Source organism: Cervus canadensis, chromosome 22 (assembly GCF_019320065.1).
Source record: "Cervus canadensis isolate Bull #8, Minnesota chromosome 22, ASM1932006v1, whole genome shotgun sequence".
Lineage (NCBI taxonomy): Eukaryota > Metazoa > Chordata > Mammalia > Artiodactyla > Cervidae > Cervus > Cervus canadensis.
The window spans coordinates 9,309,716-9,325,549 of NC_057407.1; the positions used below are offsets into that span (position 1 = coordinate 9,309,716).

Below are 15,834 nucleotides of genomic sequence, written 5' to 3' on the forward strand. Positions count from 1 at the left end.
TGCTTTCCATTCAAAATGGGTTATGATTCCACTAAGCTTCCCACGACTATTTAACAAAGATTCCTTTCACTCCTAGTTTCCAGTAACATCTTTCTTCTGAGCCCTCTCTGGCAACATTCTTAATGTTCACATTTCTGCTAACAGCTGGTTGAAGACACTTCTGGCTTTTTCTGTTATGCTCACTGACTCAGTCGACATGAATTTAAGCAAACTCCAGGAGATAGTGAAGGACAGGGAAGACTAGTATGCTGCAGTCCATAGGGTTGCAAAGAGTTGGACACAACTTAGCAACTGAAGAACAACAATTGTGTTCTCTGACACCCTTTCCGTCTTTGCTCAAGGCTCAATTCCACAGCCACTTCCACATTTTTAGGATTTGTTACAGCAGTACCTCTCACTCTTTTTCTTTTTTTTTTTTACCTCTCACTCTTGATACCAACATCCATAGTAGTTTTCTACTGCTGCTACAACAAATCACCAGAGACTTAATTGCTTAGAAGAAATCAGATTTATTATCTCACAGTTCTGTAGGCCCCAAATCCAACATTGGGATGTCATTGGGCTAAAATCAAGGCATCAGCAGGGCTGTGTTCCTCTCTGGAGGCTCAAGCGGAGTATGTGCCCTTGGTCATTCAGGTTGTTGGCAGAACTGAGATCCTGGTGGTTGAAGGACTGAGGTTTCTGTTTTCTTGCTGGCAGTTACCTGAGGGTCATTCCCAGCTTCTAGAGGCCATCTGGATTCCTTGGATCTTTGGGTGGTGGAAGATCTCTGCCACCATATTCAAAGCCAGCAGCAGAGGATTAGTACCTCTCATCCTTTGACCAACTCTCCTGCTCTCCTCTTCCACTTCTAAGGGCTCATGCCATTACACTGGACCCACCAAAATAATCCAGAACAATCTTCCCATTGTAATGTCTTTCAGCTTAATTCCAGCTGCAAAATCCTTTCTGCTATGGACTATAAAATATTTATAGATTCCATGGATATCTTGAAGACTATTATTCTGGCCTACTGCAGACTCTCTTTGACCAACTCCTGCCCCCATCCCCAGCCTGCTGTCTCCTGTGCCCCAGAGTTCCTTCTCTCCCCTGAAATCCTGACCACCTTACAGTTCCTGCAACAGGTCAAAGTCTCTTTCCCTACCTGGCCCTTGTATGTGCTCATCCTTCTGCCCGGAGCACTCCTCCTCCTCTCATCACCCCACTCATCCTTCAGGTCCCAGCAGTCAGCCCTGCTCCACCCCAACTGGGCCAGCATACCTCTCTGCAGAGAAATTGCCCTTTTTGAGTGTGCTTCACCACCACCTCCACCCTCCCCTGAGTGTGAGTGGGTGAGGAAGGAGCCAGTTCTCTTCTGTATATCAGCAAATCCTGATGCCTAGCCTATGGTAGAGGAAGGGAGGAAGGGGGAGGTGAGGTCCCTTGAGGAGGTTTAGTCCTCATCCCACTTCCAAGGGGTCTTAGAGCAAGAACCACTTAAGTGCCTCCATGTGTTTGAGATGTCATAAAGATGAAGGCTGCCAGAGCCCATCCTCTACCCCCCAGCCCCAGCTCAGGCCCCACAGACTCAACCAGGAGCCCTAGCTGACTCAGCCACATGGTCACCTCTGGGCTGCCCTCCCTGGACCACCCACACCTGCCCTGATGGCCAAGTCTCATCCCACCCCCACTGGGGAGCCCCGAGAAGCCCCAGAGGAGCAGTTGTATTTGTGAGCGTGATCCCTAAAGAGGAGGGCTGAGTTGGGATGGGGGGCGATGGAGCAGTGTGAGCCAGCCCAGGCCCCACCTGTCCCACATCGAGGGGCACTGAGGCCTCGATGGGTCTGCTGGCTCTAAAAGTAGAAAAGGGGCACACGGTCCCAACAGGTCTGGAGAGAACCGAGACACACTGGCCTGAGGCTGGTCCAACAAGCCACAACAAGTCACCAGGCAGAGAGAGGAAAGCGTTGGGTCACCCAGTCTGAGTGGGAGTCCCCTTTATTTGGGTGCGCTTCTGGGTGGCTAGATGCTGCAGGTGGCACTCAATATGGACCAGGAGGGCATCCAGCATATGCAGGACGCCGAGGAGGAGGGCGCGGTCTGAGATGGGGCCCCGTCGTTTCCAAGTTGCACAGGTGTGGGAGGTCAGCTGCGGATGCTGAGGACAGGACGGAGAGGCAGGAGTGAGAACATAGGGAAGGGACAGAGGTCTGGTGTGAAGGGGGGGCTTAGGGTGATGGAGGATCAGGGAGCGGCCGATGTGGCCTCGTGTGGTCTGGGGCCCATACAGGCTGGGTGAGGGCTAGAGATATTACAGGGGGAAGATGGGACAGGTACCCCCCCACCGATGGGAAATGGCCAGGGGGAGGATGGGATAGGGTACCACCCACAGGAAATGGCCAGGGACTGTCGGCTATGGACAGATGTAAGGCCCCTGGGGAGGGAGCGATGGGGGAGGGGCGGCAGGAGACATGAGTGGGGGGATGGGTAGAACAGAGGTAGGAGGCGGTGGGGACCGAGCCTGGCTCACCTCGCTCTTAGAGGCCTGTGAACGCCGCCGCTGCATCAGCGCACGGCTGAGCATCAGCATCATGGTCGTGGTGACCGTGACCCCAGCCACCGGGTAGATGCGGTTGGTCCCCAGGCCCATCCAGTAGCCGGGACAGCCCAGGCTGCTCTCACAACCCTCCAGGCTGCTTGGCTGGCACCCCCAGGGCTGTAAGTCCAGCCCCACCTGGTACCACATGGGCCGTGACCAGGCGTGGGTGCAGACGGGCATCGTCAGTAGAAGCAGCCACGGCAGGAAGGACTGTATGCGCAGCATGGCTGCGGCAAGTGCCAGGGGCCGGAACCTGGGCGCCTGGCAACGGGCAAACACCCCTCCCCCAGGGGGAGCAGGCGAGGCAGGAGATTCCAGCTGGGCCCGTGGCTTTCAGGAGGGGCAGCATGGCCAGGAACCATGGGATGGGGGGAGCAGGCTGGGGGCCCAGAACTGAAAGCGTGCCTCCTCTCCCCTCCTCCTCACCTAGCATCCAACCCCTAAAATTCTAGCCCCCACAACTCCTAATGCTGCTCTCCACTGGCAACAGGCGGATCAAGTCGAGTGTAGACCTGCTCCCTGCTTCCCAGACTCAGCCCCAAGGACCACCAGTGAACACTCAAAAATGCAGGCGCATACTCTCAGGAAAAAAACCTGAAGCTCAACCTGGCCTGCGAGGCGCTCTGTGCTCTGGTCTCCCCTGCTGACCCACGCAGACCACGCTGGTGTTCCTTGAACATACCCTACGCCAGAAGCACATCCAAAAAGATGATTGGATGTCAACTCAATTGTCACCTGCTCCCTGAGCCTCCCTCCTAGAACCATTCTGGGTAACACAGTCCCGTCTCTCTCACGTGACCCTGCTTTACTTTCTTCAAAGAATCTCTAAGTATGGGTACACCTCAAAGATACTGTGCTTCAGTTCCAGCCCACCAAAATACATAAAGCAAGTTGCGTGACTTTTTTTGGTTTCTCAATGCATATAAAAGTTACGTTTACACTACACGGTATTCTATGAAGCATGGAATAGCATTATGTCTAAGAAAAAGTACATACCTTAGTAAAAAAAAAAAAATCACTTTATTGCTAAAAATTGCGAACCGTCATTGGAGCCTTCGGCAAGTCATAGCAGTAACAAAGATCACTGATCACAGATGCTCATAACAAATATAACAATATTGAAAAAGTGTGAAATACTGTGAGAATCACAGCGTGACAGAGACACACAGCAACTGTTGGAAAAATGGTATCAATAGACTGGCTCCAATGCAGGGTTGCCACAAACCTTTAATCTGTTAAAAAAAAGAAAAATACAGCGCAATACACAAAGTCTCCCTGTAACTACAGGTCCATGTTTGAGGTTTCCCTTCCACTCCAGCACCTATGCTTCACTTAAGCAGTATTTACCCAGCACCTCCAGATGCCAGGCACTGTTCCTTGTGGCTGGAGGCTTTGACATGGTGACAGGCAGTGTGATCACGTAAACAAAGCGCCCTGACTTCCTGGGCAGGGAGGTGGGGGGTGGGGGCAAGGACAGAGGATTTGTGAACACTAGCAGGGCGCTGACACAGGCCAGGAGAGAAACCGCCAGGCAAGGGGGGGCCTCGTCCCCTGGCCCAGCACCTGCAAAGGGCAGGCTCACGTGTTTTGGCAGGTGACGCGAGTCTACCACTGCCGCAAGCTATCTGTGGCATTCACTCAAATACTCATTGAGCAACCCATGAAGTGGGTACTCTTCTCATTCTCTCCCGAGGAGGACAGAGGCCCAGAAAGATTCGACCCCTCACCCTAGCCCTGATCACTCAGGATCAGCTGGCCCAAAGGACCACTGCTGTCCACGGGGCCACACACCCAGGTGTCAGTGTTTTATGGCCGAAATCAACACATGGTTCTTGGCCGACAGTGACCTGCAAAGTCCAGATAGTGTAATTATATGAATAGGCAATTTTTTCCCAAGTAAGTCAATCCCGCGCATTCTTTTTTTCTTTTGACCGTGCTGTTTGACTCATGGGATCTTAGTTTCCCAGCCAGGGGTCAAATCCTCACCCTTGGCAATGAAAGCTGAGTCCTAACCATGGGGCTGCTGGGGAATGCCCACATTCTCCTCGCCGCAGACCTGCAACACTAAACGCAGGTGTTCACGGCACGGCCCCGGGGGGCACCCAGTGGAGCCTGGCCTGCCCTGCACCTGCTTAGGTGTCCTTGTGAACAGGCCATTCTTCAGAAGCAGCTCTGCTTCCCACCACTTTATAGATGAGGACACAGGTGCCAAGGGCTGCATGCAGCAGCAGGTGGATGGGGTGCGGAATGTGGACCGAGGATGCCCCCGCCCTGGGCCTGGCCCCCCAGCTGCACACTCCCCCTGTTCCACACTCCCCCTGCCTGATCCTGCCCTCCCCAAACTTTTCCCCCAACTTCTGACTCCAGTTCCAACTTTGGGGTGTAGGAAGGGTCAGAAGCCAGGGCTGCGGACCACACCCTCGCCCCACCAAGCCACAGCAGACCCTGGTATCAGGCAAACAAATCTTTATTCCTGAGGCTAAAAACACGCTTGCTTCTCCAACTCGGCCAGTGTCTCATCCCTGGCCGAGAGCACTGAACTTGGAGTCCCAGGACCTCCATCCCTGAGTTACGTGTGTGAGTGCGCGTGCGTGGAGGGGACTCCTGGTGACATCCGGAGGCAGCCTAGGGGTGGGGGTTTCTCACGGGTACCCTGTCAAACCTTCAGAGGCAGGCAGTCTCAGGCGGGATGGCTGCAGGGTCAGAGTTTGGTAACCTGGGCAGGGAGAGGAGGAGGAGAAAGCGGTGGGTCCCTGCAGGACAGAGCCATTCTGAGTCATCCAGGAAGGGCAGACTTCCCGAAATGGGGTCAGGAGGGGACGAGCAGGAGATAAACAGACAGAGCTCAACAGGCCAGAGATCAACTTACCAAAACAGGGTCGATGGGGCCGGACCTCCGGTGTTGGAGTGCAAAGAGGACAGCGTCATGGACTGAGGCAAAGAGATGCTGCTTGGTGATAGAAGCATCGAAGAAGTGCCCATTCTCAAGCTGCGTGATCACGGGAGCTGTGGGCAACAAGTAGGTCTCTCCTGACTCCAGAGCCACCAGGAATCCCCAGGTGCCAGCAGAACGTCCCGCTAACCATCACCTCTATGGCTTATAGCTAATCCCCCACTTGTGACCCTTGACCCTGGCCTCCCAGGACACCTCTGACCTCCGGTTTCAGAGAAAGACTTTTTCCCTGTGCTGCCCGGCAGACTCCTTGGCCGGAACCCCCACCCCCTGCCCGGACTGCTCTCGCTGTGTCCACCCCACGCACCTTGGCAGGCGGCCATGTACACCTCCACCTCAATCTCCCGGAAGTCACGGAAAATCTGCAGCAGGAAAGGGGGCCAGGCTCAGAGGGGGGCTCAGGGCAGGTGGTGGGAGGGAGTTCAGAGGGGTAGCTCAGGGCCTGGGGAACCAGGCTCAGAGGGCTCTTGGAGCTAGTTTAGGGTCAGGGTTGAAGATCAGGGTTGTCCTCCCTGAAGGCCCTTCTTAGGGACGCCCCCAGCCCCTTACATTCTTCAGGCTCTTGAGACACACAGTGTCCACGAAGGAGAAGGAGCTCAGGTCCAGGATGAGGGTGTGGAAATCTGGCTGAGGCAGGCCCAGGGCCTTCAGCGAGGACATGTCTGAGGCTTTGGCATCTTCTGGAGCCCAGGCTCCTGTATCCTCTAGCTCAGTCCCTGCGCTCGCCTCCTGGGGAACCAAATACATTGCAAGGGCTGCCCATGGTGGGGGTGAGGGTGGGAGGGAAGGAGGGCAGGGAGCAGAGGTGAAGGGCAGGGAACATGCACAGATGTGTGGAGACACACAGTCAGACATGAGAGCATACACAGAAATGCACAAATATTTATGTGCAGGTTAATATGTTTATGTGCAGGTTAATGCACAGGGGACACAGGAGGACATGGACACAGGGAGCTTGTATGCAAAGACAGGCAGGACACATGGGGACACCCAGGAGAGGACACCAGACTCGGGGGGAACACACAGACCGTGCTCTGTTACCGCCTGGGCCCACGCTTAATAGGGACATTTAAGAAGGAAGGGGAGGACTTCCCTGGTGGTACAGTGGATAAGAATCCGCCTGCCAATGCAGGGGACCTGGATTCATTCCCTGATCCAGGAAGATCCCACATGCCACGGAGCAACTAAGGTGCGCGCCACAACTACTGAAGCCCGTGTGCCTAGAGCCTGTGCTCCATAGCAAGAGAAGCCACCGCCATAAACCCGTGCATTGCAGCAAAGAGGAGCCCCCGCCCTCCGCAGCTAGAGAAAGTCCGCGCAGCAACAAAGACCCAGCATGACCAAAAGTAAAATAAATAAGCAAATAAAAATTATTTAAAGAAGAAAAAGAAGGAAGGGGACCAGGAGACAATGCCCCATCCTCAGGGGGCCAGAGTGGAGTGGGTGGGGGGCACAGGAACAAAGCAGAAGAGACACATGTGCTCACACAGACATCCTACTTGATGTCTACCAGAGTCTCTACTTGAGATTGGTGTTCCCCTTGACCCCAGACTTTTTCCACACGCCCAGCCCCTTCCCCCCGGCCCATGAGCACAGACTGTGGAGTCTTGTGGGATCCACAAATTCAAGGTCTTTGTCTAGGCATCAGATTACAGACTGGAGAGCCCCAAGCAGAAGTCTATGGCATATCACAAGAGGTCTCCCTGCAGAGCATCGGATCCATCACTCCCCTCCTCCTGCCACTGGCACGACAACCTTGAACCCACAGCTGGTAGGTCCATGGACTTCCTCCCGGGATCACCTGGGCACCCTCATCCCTGAAGCTCCCCCCTCCGCCCTGTCTCACCTTGGCCTTGGAGCCCTCCACATCGTTGTTGCTCTCAATGTCCATGACACTGGTGTTGACGTTGATGGAGATGGAGGTGTCCTTGGAGGTGGCAGCCTAGGCAGGGAAAGAGGAGGGGCCAGGAAAGAGGTGTCCGAGATGTCAGGTGACAATCAGGCCGGGCAGGCCTGGCGTTGTCCCCTGGCTTTACGCAGGTAGGTAGGTGGACCAGGAACTGAAGCTTGGGACCTGGAGCAGCCAGGCTGAAGGCTGTGGGGTTGTGACCAGCTACGGGAAGAGGACTGTGATGGTTCATGCCACCACTGGCTTAGGAGGCGGGAGAAAAAACCAGACTCCCCCTAGAGCCCTGACCTGCCAGGGGAGGAAAGCAGGGCCCCTGGGGGCACCAGGGAGCGAGGAGAAGGGCTGAAAAATGAGGGTGAGCAGCCAGGAGGCTGGGAGGCAGCCTGGGAGGGGTCAGAGGGCCCTGCCTGTTTGGGGGGCTTATTCTCCTTCTGCAGCCGCTTCAGCTTCAGGTCTTGCTTCCGAAGCAGCTTCTTCTTCTGAGAGAGGAGGTAGTCCACATCCACACCGCACTGCAGCGAAGGACAGGGCAGGGGATGGGCAGGCTGCAGGAGAGGAGGGACCCTCTGCCCCTCGCCCTCTCCCCACAGACCCCAGGCCTCACCCTCTGCTTCAGTGAGTCACTGTAGAGCTCGGCGTTGGCGAAGTACACGGTGACCGAGGAGCGGAAGACCTTCACGCCTGGGACCTCCCTGGCCTGGGGACAGGTCAGGTTGGGGGTGGCTGAGCCCTCGTCTCTCCTACCTGCATTGTGCCCTCCTTTCTTTCCTCCCACTGCGTGCCCGGATACCAGCCACCCCAACCCTCTGCTGCCCAGCCAACACAAGGCCCAGCCGGCGGCCCATGCCCCTCCAGGAGCTGGTGAGGTCATCCTGACCCCTCAGCAGGGCCTGTCGGAGCTTCTTCCTCCTCCAGGGGGTCCTCAACCTCTCCCATCCCATCCCCCCAGTCCTTCTGCCAATACCCAGGCCGGGGGAGTTCCCTGGTGGCCCAGTGGTTAAGACTCCACACTGGCACTGCAGGGGCATGGGTCCGATCCCTGGACTGGGAACTAAGATCCTGCAAGCTTCTTAGCCAGGCCAGGTTTCAGTGGCCCTCAGCTTCTGCTTGGGTGTCCAACCCTAGCACTGGGGGGGTTGTTTCCTGCATGCAGACAGAGTTCCTCCACAGCTGCTAGCTCACCCAAGGCTTCCCTGGCTCCTATGCCACTCAGGACACTCCAGGTTTCTGCCTGGCCTTTGGGTCAGAACCACGTCCCTGCCCTCCCCACCGACCCCCGCTTCCCCCACCTCCCTTTCCATCCAGCTGAGCTCCTTCCTGCATGTCCCCCCCACCCACCCTCCCACTCTGCCTCATGTACTGGGCTCAACTTTCAAGTCTCCATGAGGGGAAATGAGTTGGTTTGATTCCGGAGCCCCCGCCTTTGTTCTTAGAAACTGGCGTGACACTTCTCAGGAGGTAAAGGACAGTAACCCCATTGATCAGATCCAGAAACAACTTCCCTTACATCCTGGTGCCCTGGATCCTGCCCCTCTGCATTCCTGACCCAGGGCTATTCCGCAGAACGGGGCTTGTACTGCTACCTCTGAGATGGATCCCACTCCCAGGCCCCAAGGCCCATACTCCGAGTGTATGTATAGGGGGACCCCAAATTCCTCTCTTGAAATTTCAAGGACCACAGCACCGTTAGCGCCCCACCCCACTCCCTTGCCGGCGCCAGGCATGGAAGGTGGTGATAAGGGATGGCCCAGTCTGCCCCATCCCTCCCCATCCGTGTCATCCCCCGGCTCAGCTCTTGCTGCTCACCCCTGAGTACTCTGCCACGTCTCTGTAAATATCCGTGTCTGGCACCTGCCCCAGGACAGAGTAGTGGGGCCTGTAGAAGGAGACAGTGCCACAAGAAGGGGGCGTTAGGAGAGGGGGCAATGAGGGCTTTCTAAGGAGCCTGGGGTCCCCCCGCCCGCCACAAGATGTGGGAAAGCTGGAGGAAGCCAGTGGGGACCTTGTCCCCTCACCAGCTGGAATAGGGGGGCAGACATCACAGGGGTGACTCACATCTGGGTGCGGACCACCACAAGCATCAGGGAGAATACTACGGCCACGGCCAGGCCGAGGTCCAGATTCAGCAGGATGGTGGCCACGAAGGTCACCACCCAGATGAGCTGAAAACAGAAGGGGCACAGTCCACAGGCTCCAGCAGGGTCACTGGGGCCAGGGGCCCTGACCCCATCCCCAGTGTCCCAGGTGTCTCACCAGATCCACTCGATTGGCCTTCCAGAGGGAGAACACGTCGGTGAACTGCATCACCATGCCCTTCAAGTTCACGATGACCACGGCAGCCAGGACCGCCTAGGGGACGGGGAGGGTCACCAGGGGTTAGTGAGAGGTGCTGGCTGCTGACCACCCTGAATCCCCCGCATGAGCCAGACTGTCTTGGAGCACCCGGTAGGACCCTCAGTGACACCAATCACCTCCTTCCCTCGGAACCTGACACCTGGGCTCTGACGCTCAAAGGTGTTTACCCCTGCCCCTCCACCCCAAACCTTTCCCCAGAGATTTCCAACTTGAGAATCAGGGGATGACCCTGTATCCTTCCCCTGGGATCTGTATCCCTCCCCGTCTCCGGAGACCTGATGGACTGCTCTGAGTTCCTGGCCTGGCCCAGGCCTTCAAGCCTAGCTGGGTGGGCTGGGGGCTCACCTTGGGCAGGTCTTGGAAGAGTTCTCCCAGTTTGAAGATGATAATGAGGATGAAGAGGGAGGAGATGGCTCCGGCCACCTGTGCAGTGGGAGTGAGCAGGGCGGGTGGGCTGGAGTGCAGGGGAGAAGAGGGGGGAGCTGGGGGGAAGGGGGGGCAGGTGGAGGGAGGGACAGGGGGAGGACCACCCAGCAAAGCAGCATGCATGCGCGCAGAAGCACACCTATGCCCACCTGTGTGTTGCCCCCAGTGCTCTCCTGTACCAGGCTCCGAGACATAGAACAGCTCACAGGGAAGCACCGGAAGATGCCCCCGATGAGGTTACTGAGGCCGAGAGCTACCAGCTCCTGAGTGGGCAGTGAGGAGAGAGCACGCATCACTAGCGGTGCGGGGTCACCGTGTCCAGGCCGACGCATCCCCACCTCCATGCCCACTTTGCAGCCCACAGAGACTCGGCCACTGTCCCGTGCCCCCCACACGGCCCCAGCACATCTGTGGGCTCCTTTCCTGTCTCCCGCCTGGTACTCCATCTCCCCACTCCTTCCCAGGGCCTGGGGTCTGGGGACCCCTGCCCCCTCTGTGTCTCGCATCCCATTCCCCAGACCTGGTTGCTATACACCCGGTAGCCGTGCCTCAAGGCGAAGATCTTGCCCAGCGAGATGGCGATGGCGAACCCGACCACAGCGATGGCGAAGGCATTGCCCAGGAGCTTTACAAACAGCTGGGGGCGGGGGACCATCGGGGGCACCAGCCTGTGAGGGGCATCGTTGAGGCCAAAGGAAGGTTTGGGCCTGGCTGCCCAACCCTCCCTGACCCGAGAGGGGCCGGAGCTCACCCCGAGGGGATTTTGCCCACGATGTCCACCCCGAATGCCTGCTTCAGGCCCACGCCATAGGAGATGCCTGTGGCCCCGATGAGCTGCAGGGAGAGGACGCGGTCAGGGCAGGGCCTGGCACCACCACCGTGAAGCAGGGGGGAGAAACCAGAGAAACCACTTGGGGGGTAAAGAGAGAGGCCTGAAGTGAAAACTTCAGAGGGGTGGGGAGAAGTCAGCGATAGGCTGAGAAAAGGGAGATGCTGCCAGGGGCTGTCTGCTGGGGCTCCCCTCTCCCTGCCAGCCCGTCTTCAGTCCCCACTCCAGTTAGTGTCTAAATACCTGGGGGATGCCCACACGGCAGAGACTCTCCTCACTTACCCTTCCCCCAGTCTGCCACCACCCCCCTACCCCACAACATCATCCCCCACCCCACCCCCACCCCCAGGGGGCCCCCGGAATTCCAACCGTGAGCAGCTCCCCGGGGAGCGGCATGGGCAGATGTCGCCGCAGCTTTTCATTCAACAGCTTCACCAGCACGAGCACCACTCCCGCCACTATGGCGGTGACCATGGTACCGACCACTGTCTCCGGCAGCTTCCAGCAGACCTCCAGTACTGTCTGAGGGGAGGCGGGGTCACAGCCAGCCTTCCCCGTCCTGGGCCCCTCCACCTGTCCCTCCTCCCCACCCTCACTCACATAGATGAGGGACAGCGGTCCAGAGCGTCTACTCAGATGAAGGCCAAACACATACTTGAGTTGCGAGACAAAGACGTGCACAGACGCGGCCGTGGTGTAGGCTCGGACCAGAGGCTCTGATAGGTAGGTGACCACGAAGCCGAAGTGGACCATGCCCAGCCCCACCTGTGGGGTGCACGGGACAGTCGGGGAGGTGAGGGTCCTAGCGGTGGCCGGGGCAGAGCCCAGGGTGGGTGGGATCATGAGCGATGAGGGGGAGGTGATGGTCAGACACTCAGAGAAAACTGTCAGATGGGGTGGGGTGGGGGTGTGGGGCGGGATTGGCAGTCAGGGGCATGTACTCCTGCTGGCTCTGCACCTGGAAGAGGCCAACAAGGACACTGAGAGTGGAGGCCAGCTGCACCCGGGTAGCGTCTCTGGCTGCCACATCGAGTGTGGAGTTCAAGCCCAGCAGGAAGGCATCGTCCGGAGCCAGCGATTCCATCACACTGCCCACCATCACGGACATGACGGCAAAAGTGCCTGGAGGGGCAGATCAGGGTGGTCTGAAGAGGGGAGAACACAGCCTGCCCTGGATCCCGGGTCTTAAGGGAGCAACCAGGAGACACCCAGTTCTAGACAAATGTCCCCAGTCTATGCTGTGCAAATAGAGGGCGGTGCTGATGGTCAGGTATGCACCCCAAGTTCCAAGGCTCTTTAGGGTGCCTAGACATGTTGACCCTGCATCACTTCCCCTGCCCAGGCTGTGTCCACAGGCTCATGACGGGTCCCCTAGTGAAAAGGGGAACGGCGAAGGGGGCATGGCCTGACTCAGGCTTTCAGACTTGTGTCAAGTCTGGGCCCCAGGAGTGGCTTCACCCACCCACATCCTCCTGGGTCAGGGCCTCTAATAATCTGAATCTGTGTCTGCATGGTCAGAGGCCCAGTCCCACCTAGAAGGCCCAACACCAATGCCTCCCTCCCTCTTCCCTAGGTCTCTTTGCCTTGCTCAGCAACCCCCCCACATCCCCCATGGGGAATGTGGGCATGCTCCTGCAAGGCTAGGCCTGGCTCCACTCACCCACAGAGATGTGCCGGGAAGTGCCAAACAGGAAATAAACAAAGACAGGATAGAAGGAGCTGTAGAGGCCAAACACAGGGGGCAGTCCAGCCAGGAGGGCATAGGCTAGGCCTAGAGGTGCAAAGGTAGCAATGTAGACTTGAGGTCAGGTGCTTGAAAGGATGAGGAAATGCTGGCCCTGGGTCAGGCACCATAGTCCCAGGGGCAGGGCTCATGCTTTTGGCCATGGGGAAGGCAGGGGTTGAGGTGGGGGTGGGGTGCACAGACCACAGGCTAAGACCTTGAAGGATCAGGATCACCATCGAAGGGTTGAGGGTACAGGTTCCAGGTCAAGCGTGGCTTACCCTGTGGTAGCTGCATAATGGCCACACTCAGGCCAGACAACAAGTCACCCAGAAGCCAGTCACGCACAGAATACTGGGGGAGCCAGGCCAAAATCGGGAGGTATTGAAGCAGAAGGGCTTGGGCCCGCGCGCGGGAGCACCTGGGGACACCAGGGTAGGTATTAGGTGCTGGTGGTAGTTTAGTCACTCAGTTGTGCTCTTCCCTTTGTGACCCCCAAGGACTGTAGCCTGCCAGGCTCCTCTGTCCATGGGATTTTCCAGACAAGAATACTGAAGTGGGTTGCCATTTCCTTCTCCAGGGGATCTTCATGACCCTGGGAATTGAACCCGGGTCTCCAGCATTGCAGGCAGATTCTTCACGGACTGAGCCACCAAGCCCAAGCCCAAATAGATATCAGAGGCAGGGGCTCCCTCGGTCCTGGCCAGGGCCCACCATCAACCTTACCGAAACCAGGTTCGCCACTGGAGCGTCACTGGTGCTGGGCTCCGGCTCCCCAGCTCCTCCAGCTGTTCTTGGTTCAGCAGGGGCCGCTCCACATGGTAGTCTCGCCGCCTCAGCTCCATGGCCTCCGTCGTGGACAGCAGTGCCTGCGTGTCCCTCTGTCTGGTGGGTGGCGGGGTGCGGTGAGGCCAAAAACAATGAGGACACAACTTGGCCCAGCCACTCCTAGACCTCCACCTGGGACTGGAGGATGCCCCACTTGGCTTTTCTAGGTCTCAAGATCTAGACAGGTCCAACCTCCCAGCCAGCTCCTGCAGGCCCCAAGGCCCACGCCCAGGCAGGGGCAGTACCTGAACTTTGGCTAGTGGAAGACTCTCGCTGGGCCAAAGTCCCCCACAAAGAGACAGCAGGATGAGCATAAGCCACACTTCGGCCCAGGTGTGGCTGCCCAGGCTTTGGTGTTCGCCAATCTAGCTTGCAGGCTGACTGCTCCTCCCAGCGTCCTCCCCCAACCCCTGCTCTCCGCCAGCCAATCCCCGTCCAGTCTGAGCCCTTATCCAGCCGCCCCACGAGGCCAGTGCATGTTGTCTGAGAGTGCAGACACAGACACGGGAGGAGGAATCCAGCACAACAGGCAAGCCTCTTTATAGGAGGAGGCTGCTCTAAGAAAAGGAAAGCACTGGGGCTAAGACTGCCCCCAGAACTCCAGTCACACGGTCCAGGTGGTAGAGAACCGAGGCCCCATCTGGGAAATCCAGGGGCATGGTTCTCACCGGGAGGGAAGAGTTTTGAGCCTGGAAAGGGATGCTCCCTTATTAAAGGGGGACAATCCCACTTGAGAAGATGATCTCTGGGAGGATCTCGCCTAATAGGAAGCTCTTCCCTGACAGGTAAGTTTTCACCAGCTAGGTGAAGTCTGTCCTGGGGAGAATCTCTGATCTGCCCAGTGGCTACCATCTGAATAAGGGGAATGATCTCACTGGAATAGGAGATCTGGGGGGGGAGGGAGTTCTTAGGGTTCCCTGATGGCTCACTGGTAAAACAAACAAACAAAAAAATCCGCCTGCAATTCAGGAGACGCAGGTGAGATCCCTGAGAATCCCATGGACAGAGGAGAGGAGCCTGGTGGGCTACAGTCCATGGGGTCGCAAAGAGGAGGACATGAACGATCGATCGATCGACTGAACTCACAGGCATGGGGAAGGAGTTTTTACCTGGGGCACGCTCTCACCGGGGAGAAGCTGTCCCAGAAATAGTTCTCCCTTGGGAATAGGAGCTCTTGGAGAGTGAGCGCTTACCTGGGGGAAAGTTTTCACCTGCCAGGGAACTTCTGATCAGGAGGGACTTCTCACCTGAGGTAAGCTCTGAGTGGGGAAAGCTCTCACCTAGGAGGGGATCTCAGAGGGGGAATGCTTACCTGGAAAGTAGCTCCCCTCTTTGGGGGAAAGCCTTCACCTGTCAGGAAATTTCTGACCTGTGAAAAGCTCTGACCTACGGTAAGGTTCCCAGCTGGCGGGCAGGAGCTCACCTGGAAAGGGCTTCTAACCTGGATGCCCCGGTGGAAGGAGGGAGTGGAGTGGGTGCAAGGACGATCCTGAGACTATTGGTATCGCCGACTCACAGAGATCTTTGAGCCCCCCTCGCCCCTCCTCCGTGAGTCATTTGAGATCTTGAAGGGCGCCCACTCCCGCCTCCTCGCCCCTCCGCCGCCGAACCCGCGCTTGGAGGGCGGGGCCTAGCTCCTTGGCTCCGCCCTCTAGGAGGGCCCGGCTCCCAGAAGGGCCAGAGCTGTCATTCCCGGACCGGTTGCATCGCTAGATGGACTCAAGCCCCCGCCATGGACACTTGCAGCCACGTCCAGGGCCCCAACGCGCCGCACCGGCGCACCTCCTGGGCCGGAGCTCCTCCGCACACAGCCGCCTCCCGGCGGCTCCCCGCTAGCCCTCGGACGGCGCTGGAGCGGCTTTCCTCGCAGCCCATAGGGGCTGGGGTCGCGCGGGCTCCCGCCCCATCCCTTGCTACGGTTGGGCAGCCGCCTGCAGAAAATCCACAAAGCGGTAAACAGAGGCGCGGCAGGCGGGAAATGCCTGCTCGGAACTCGGTGGTACCCCCACCCCTTTCCTAACTAACCCAAGCCGGGCACCTGCTCGGGGGCCAAGGAGTGGTCCGCCCCTCGGGCACTCGAACGCGAGGAACCTGCACTCACCCCGGCGCTTCCGACAGCCCCATGGCGGGTGGGCATCCGAGAGGCGGTAGCTCCCAAGCTCGGGCTAGAGGCCGCTAAGGCCCGAGAGGCGGGGCCGGGACAGAGGCGAGGCCTGAGGCTCACTCCCAGCGG

General features: G+C 58.0%; 2 protein-coding genes across 4 annotated transcripts; both read right to left on the reverse strand.

The window, feature by feature from the left end:
* Positions 1-1,929: 1,929 nt before the first annotated feature.
* Positions 1,930-4,677, reverse strand: TMEM89 (transmembrane protein 89). Its single transcript, XM_043442413.1, has 2 exons — positions 2,510-4,677; positions 1,930-2,137 (listed from the first exon to the last, which is right to left on the reverse strand). Exons 1-2 carry the CDS (start codon positions 2,801-2,803, stop codon positions 1,952-1,954), a joined length of 480 nt encoding a protein of 159 aa, XP_043298348.1. The 5' UTR covers positions 2,804-4,677; the 3' UTR covers positions 1,930-1,951.
* A 352-nt stretch (positions 4,678-5,029) lies between these two features.
* SLC26A6 (solute carrier family 26 member 6) lies at positions 5,030-15,809 on the reverse strand. Of its 3 annotated transcripts, none has more exons than XM_043442410.1 (21): positions 15,703-15,809; positions 13,500-13,658; positions 13,055-13,194; positions 12,711-12,821; positions 12,009-12,172; positions 11,651-11,815; positions 11,420-11,572; positions 10,973-11,055; positions 10,742-10,889; positions 10,371-10,484; positions 10,141-10,218; positions 9,694-9,789; positions 9,496-9,602; positions 9,247-9,316; positions 8,045-8,137; positions 7,848-7,952; positions 7,378-7,473; positions 6,081-6,260; positions 5,839-5,893; positions 5,448-5,584; positions 5,030-5,294 (listed from the first exon to the last, which is right to left on the reverse strand). In XM_043442410.1, the coding sequence occupies exons 1-21, from the start codon at positions 15,723-15,725 to the stop codon at positions 5,280-5,282; spliced, it is 2,292 nt and encodes a 763-aa protein (XP_043298345.1). In that variant the 5' UTR covers positions 15,726-15,809; the 3' UTR covers positions 5,030-5,279. The 3 variants fall into 3 exon arrangements, with proteins under 3 accessions (XP_043298345.1, XP_043298344.1, XP_043298346.1); XM_043442409.1 differs by having other exon boundaries at positions 13,500-13,654; positions 15,703-15,801; XM_043442411.1 differs by lacking the exon at positions 15,703-15,809 and adding an exon at positions 15,640-15,657.
* Between the last annotated feature and the right edge of the window lie 25 nt (positions 15,810-15,834).

What these genes read in the sequence shown, in the direction of transcription:
- TMEM89 (XM_043442413.1), bottom strand. Translation starts at nt 2,803, where the DNA reads ATGCTGCGCATACAGTCCTTCCTGCCGTGGCTGCTTCTACTGACGATG. An exon ending in CACAGGCCTCTAAGAGCGAG is followed by an intron (nt 2,138 to 2,509) that starts GTGAGCCAGGCT and finishes TCCTGTCCTCAG; the next exon opens with CATCCGCAGCTGACCTCCCA.
- SLC26A6 (XM_043442409.1), bottom strand. Translation starts at nt 15,738, where the DNA reads ATGCCCACCCGCCATGGGGCTGTCGGAAGCGCCGGG. An exon ending in GCACTGGGGGCAACACACAG is followed by an intron (nt 10,219 to 10,370) that starts GTGGGCATAGGT and finishes CCCACTGCACAG; the next exon opens with GTGGCCGGAGCCATCTCCTC. An exon ending in TCTTCCAAGACCTGCCCAAG is followed by an intron (nt 9,790 to 10,140) that starts GTGAGCCCCCAG and finishes CCCGTCCCCTAG; the next exon opens with GCGGTCCTGGCTGCCGTGGT.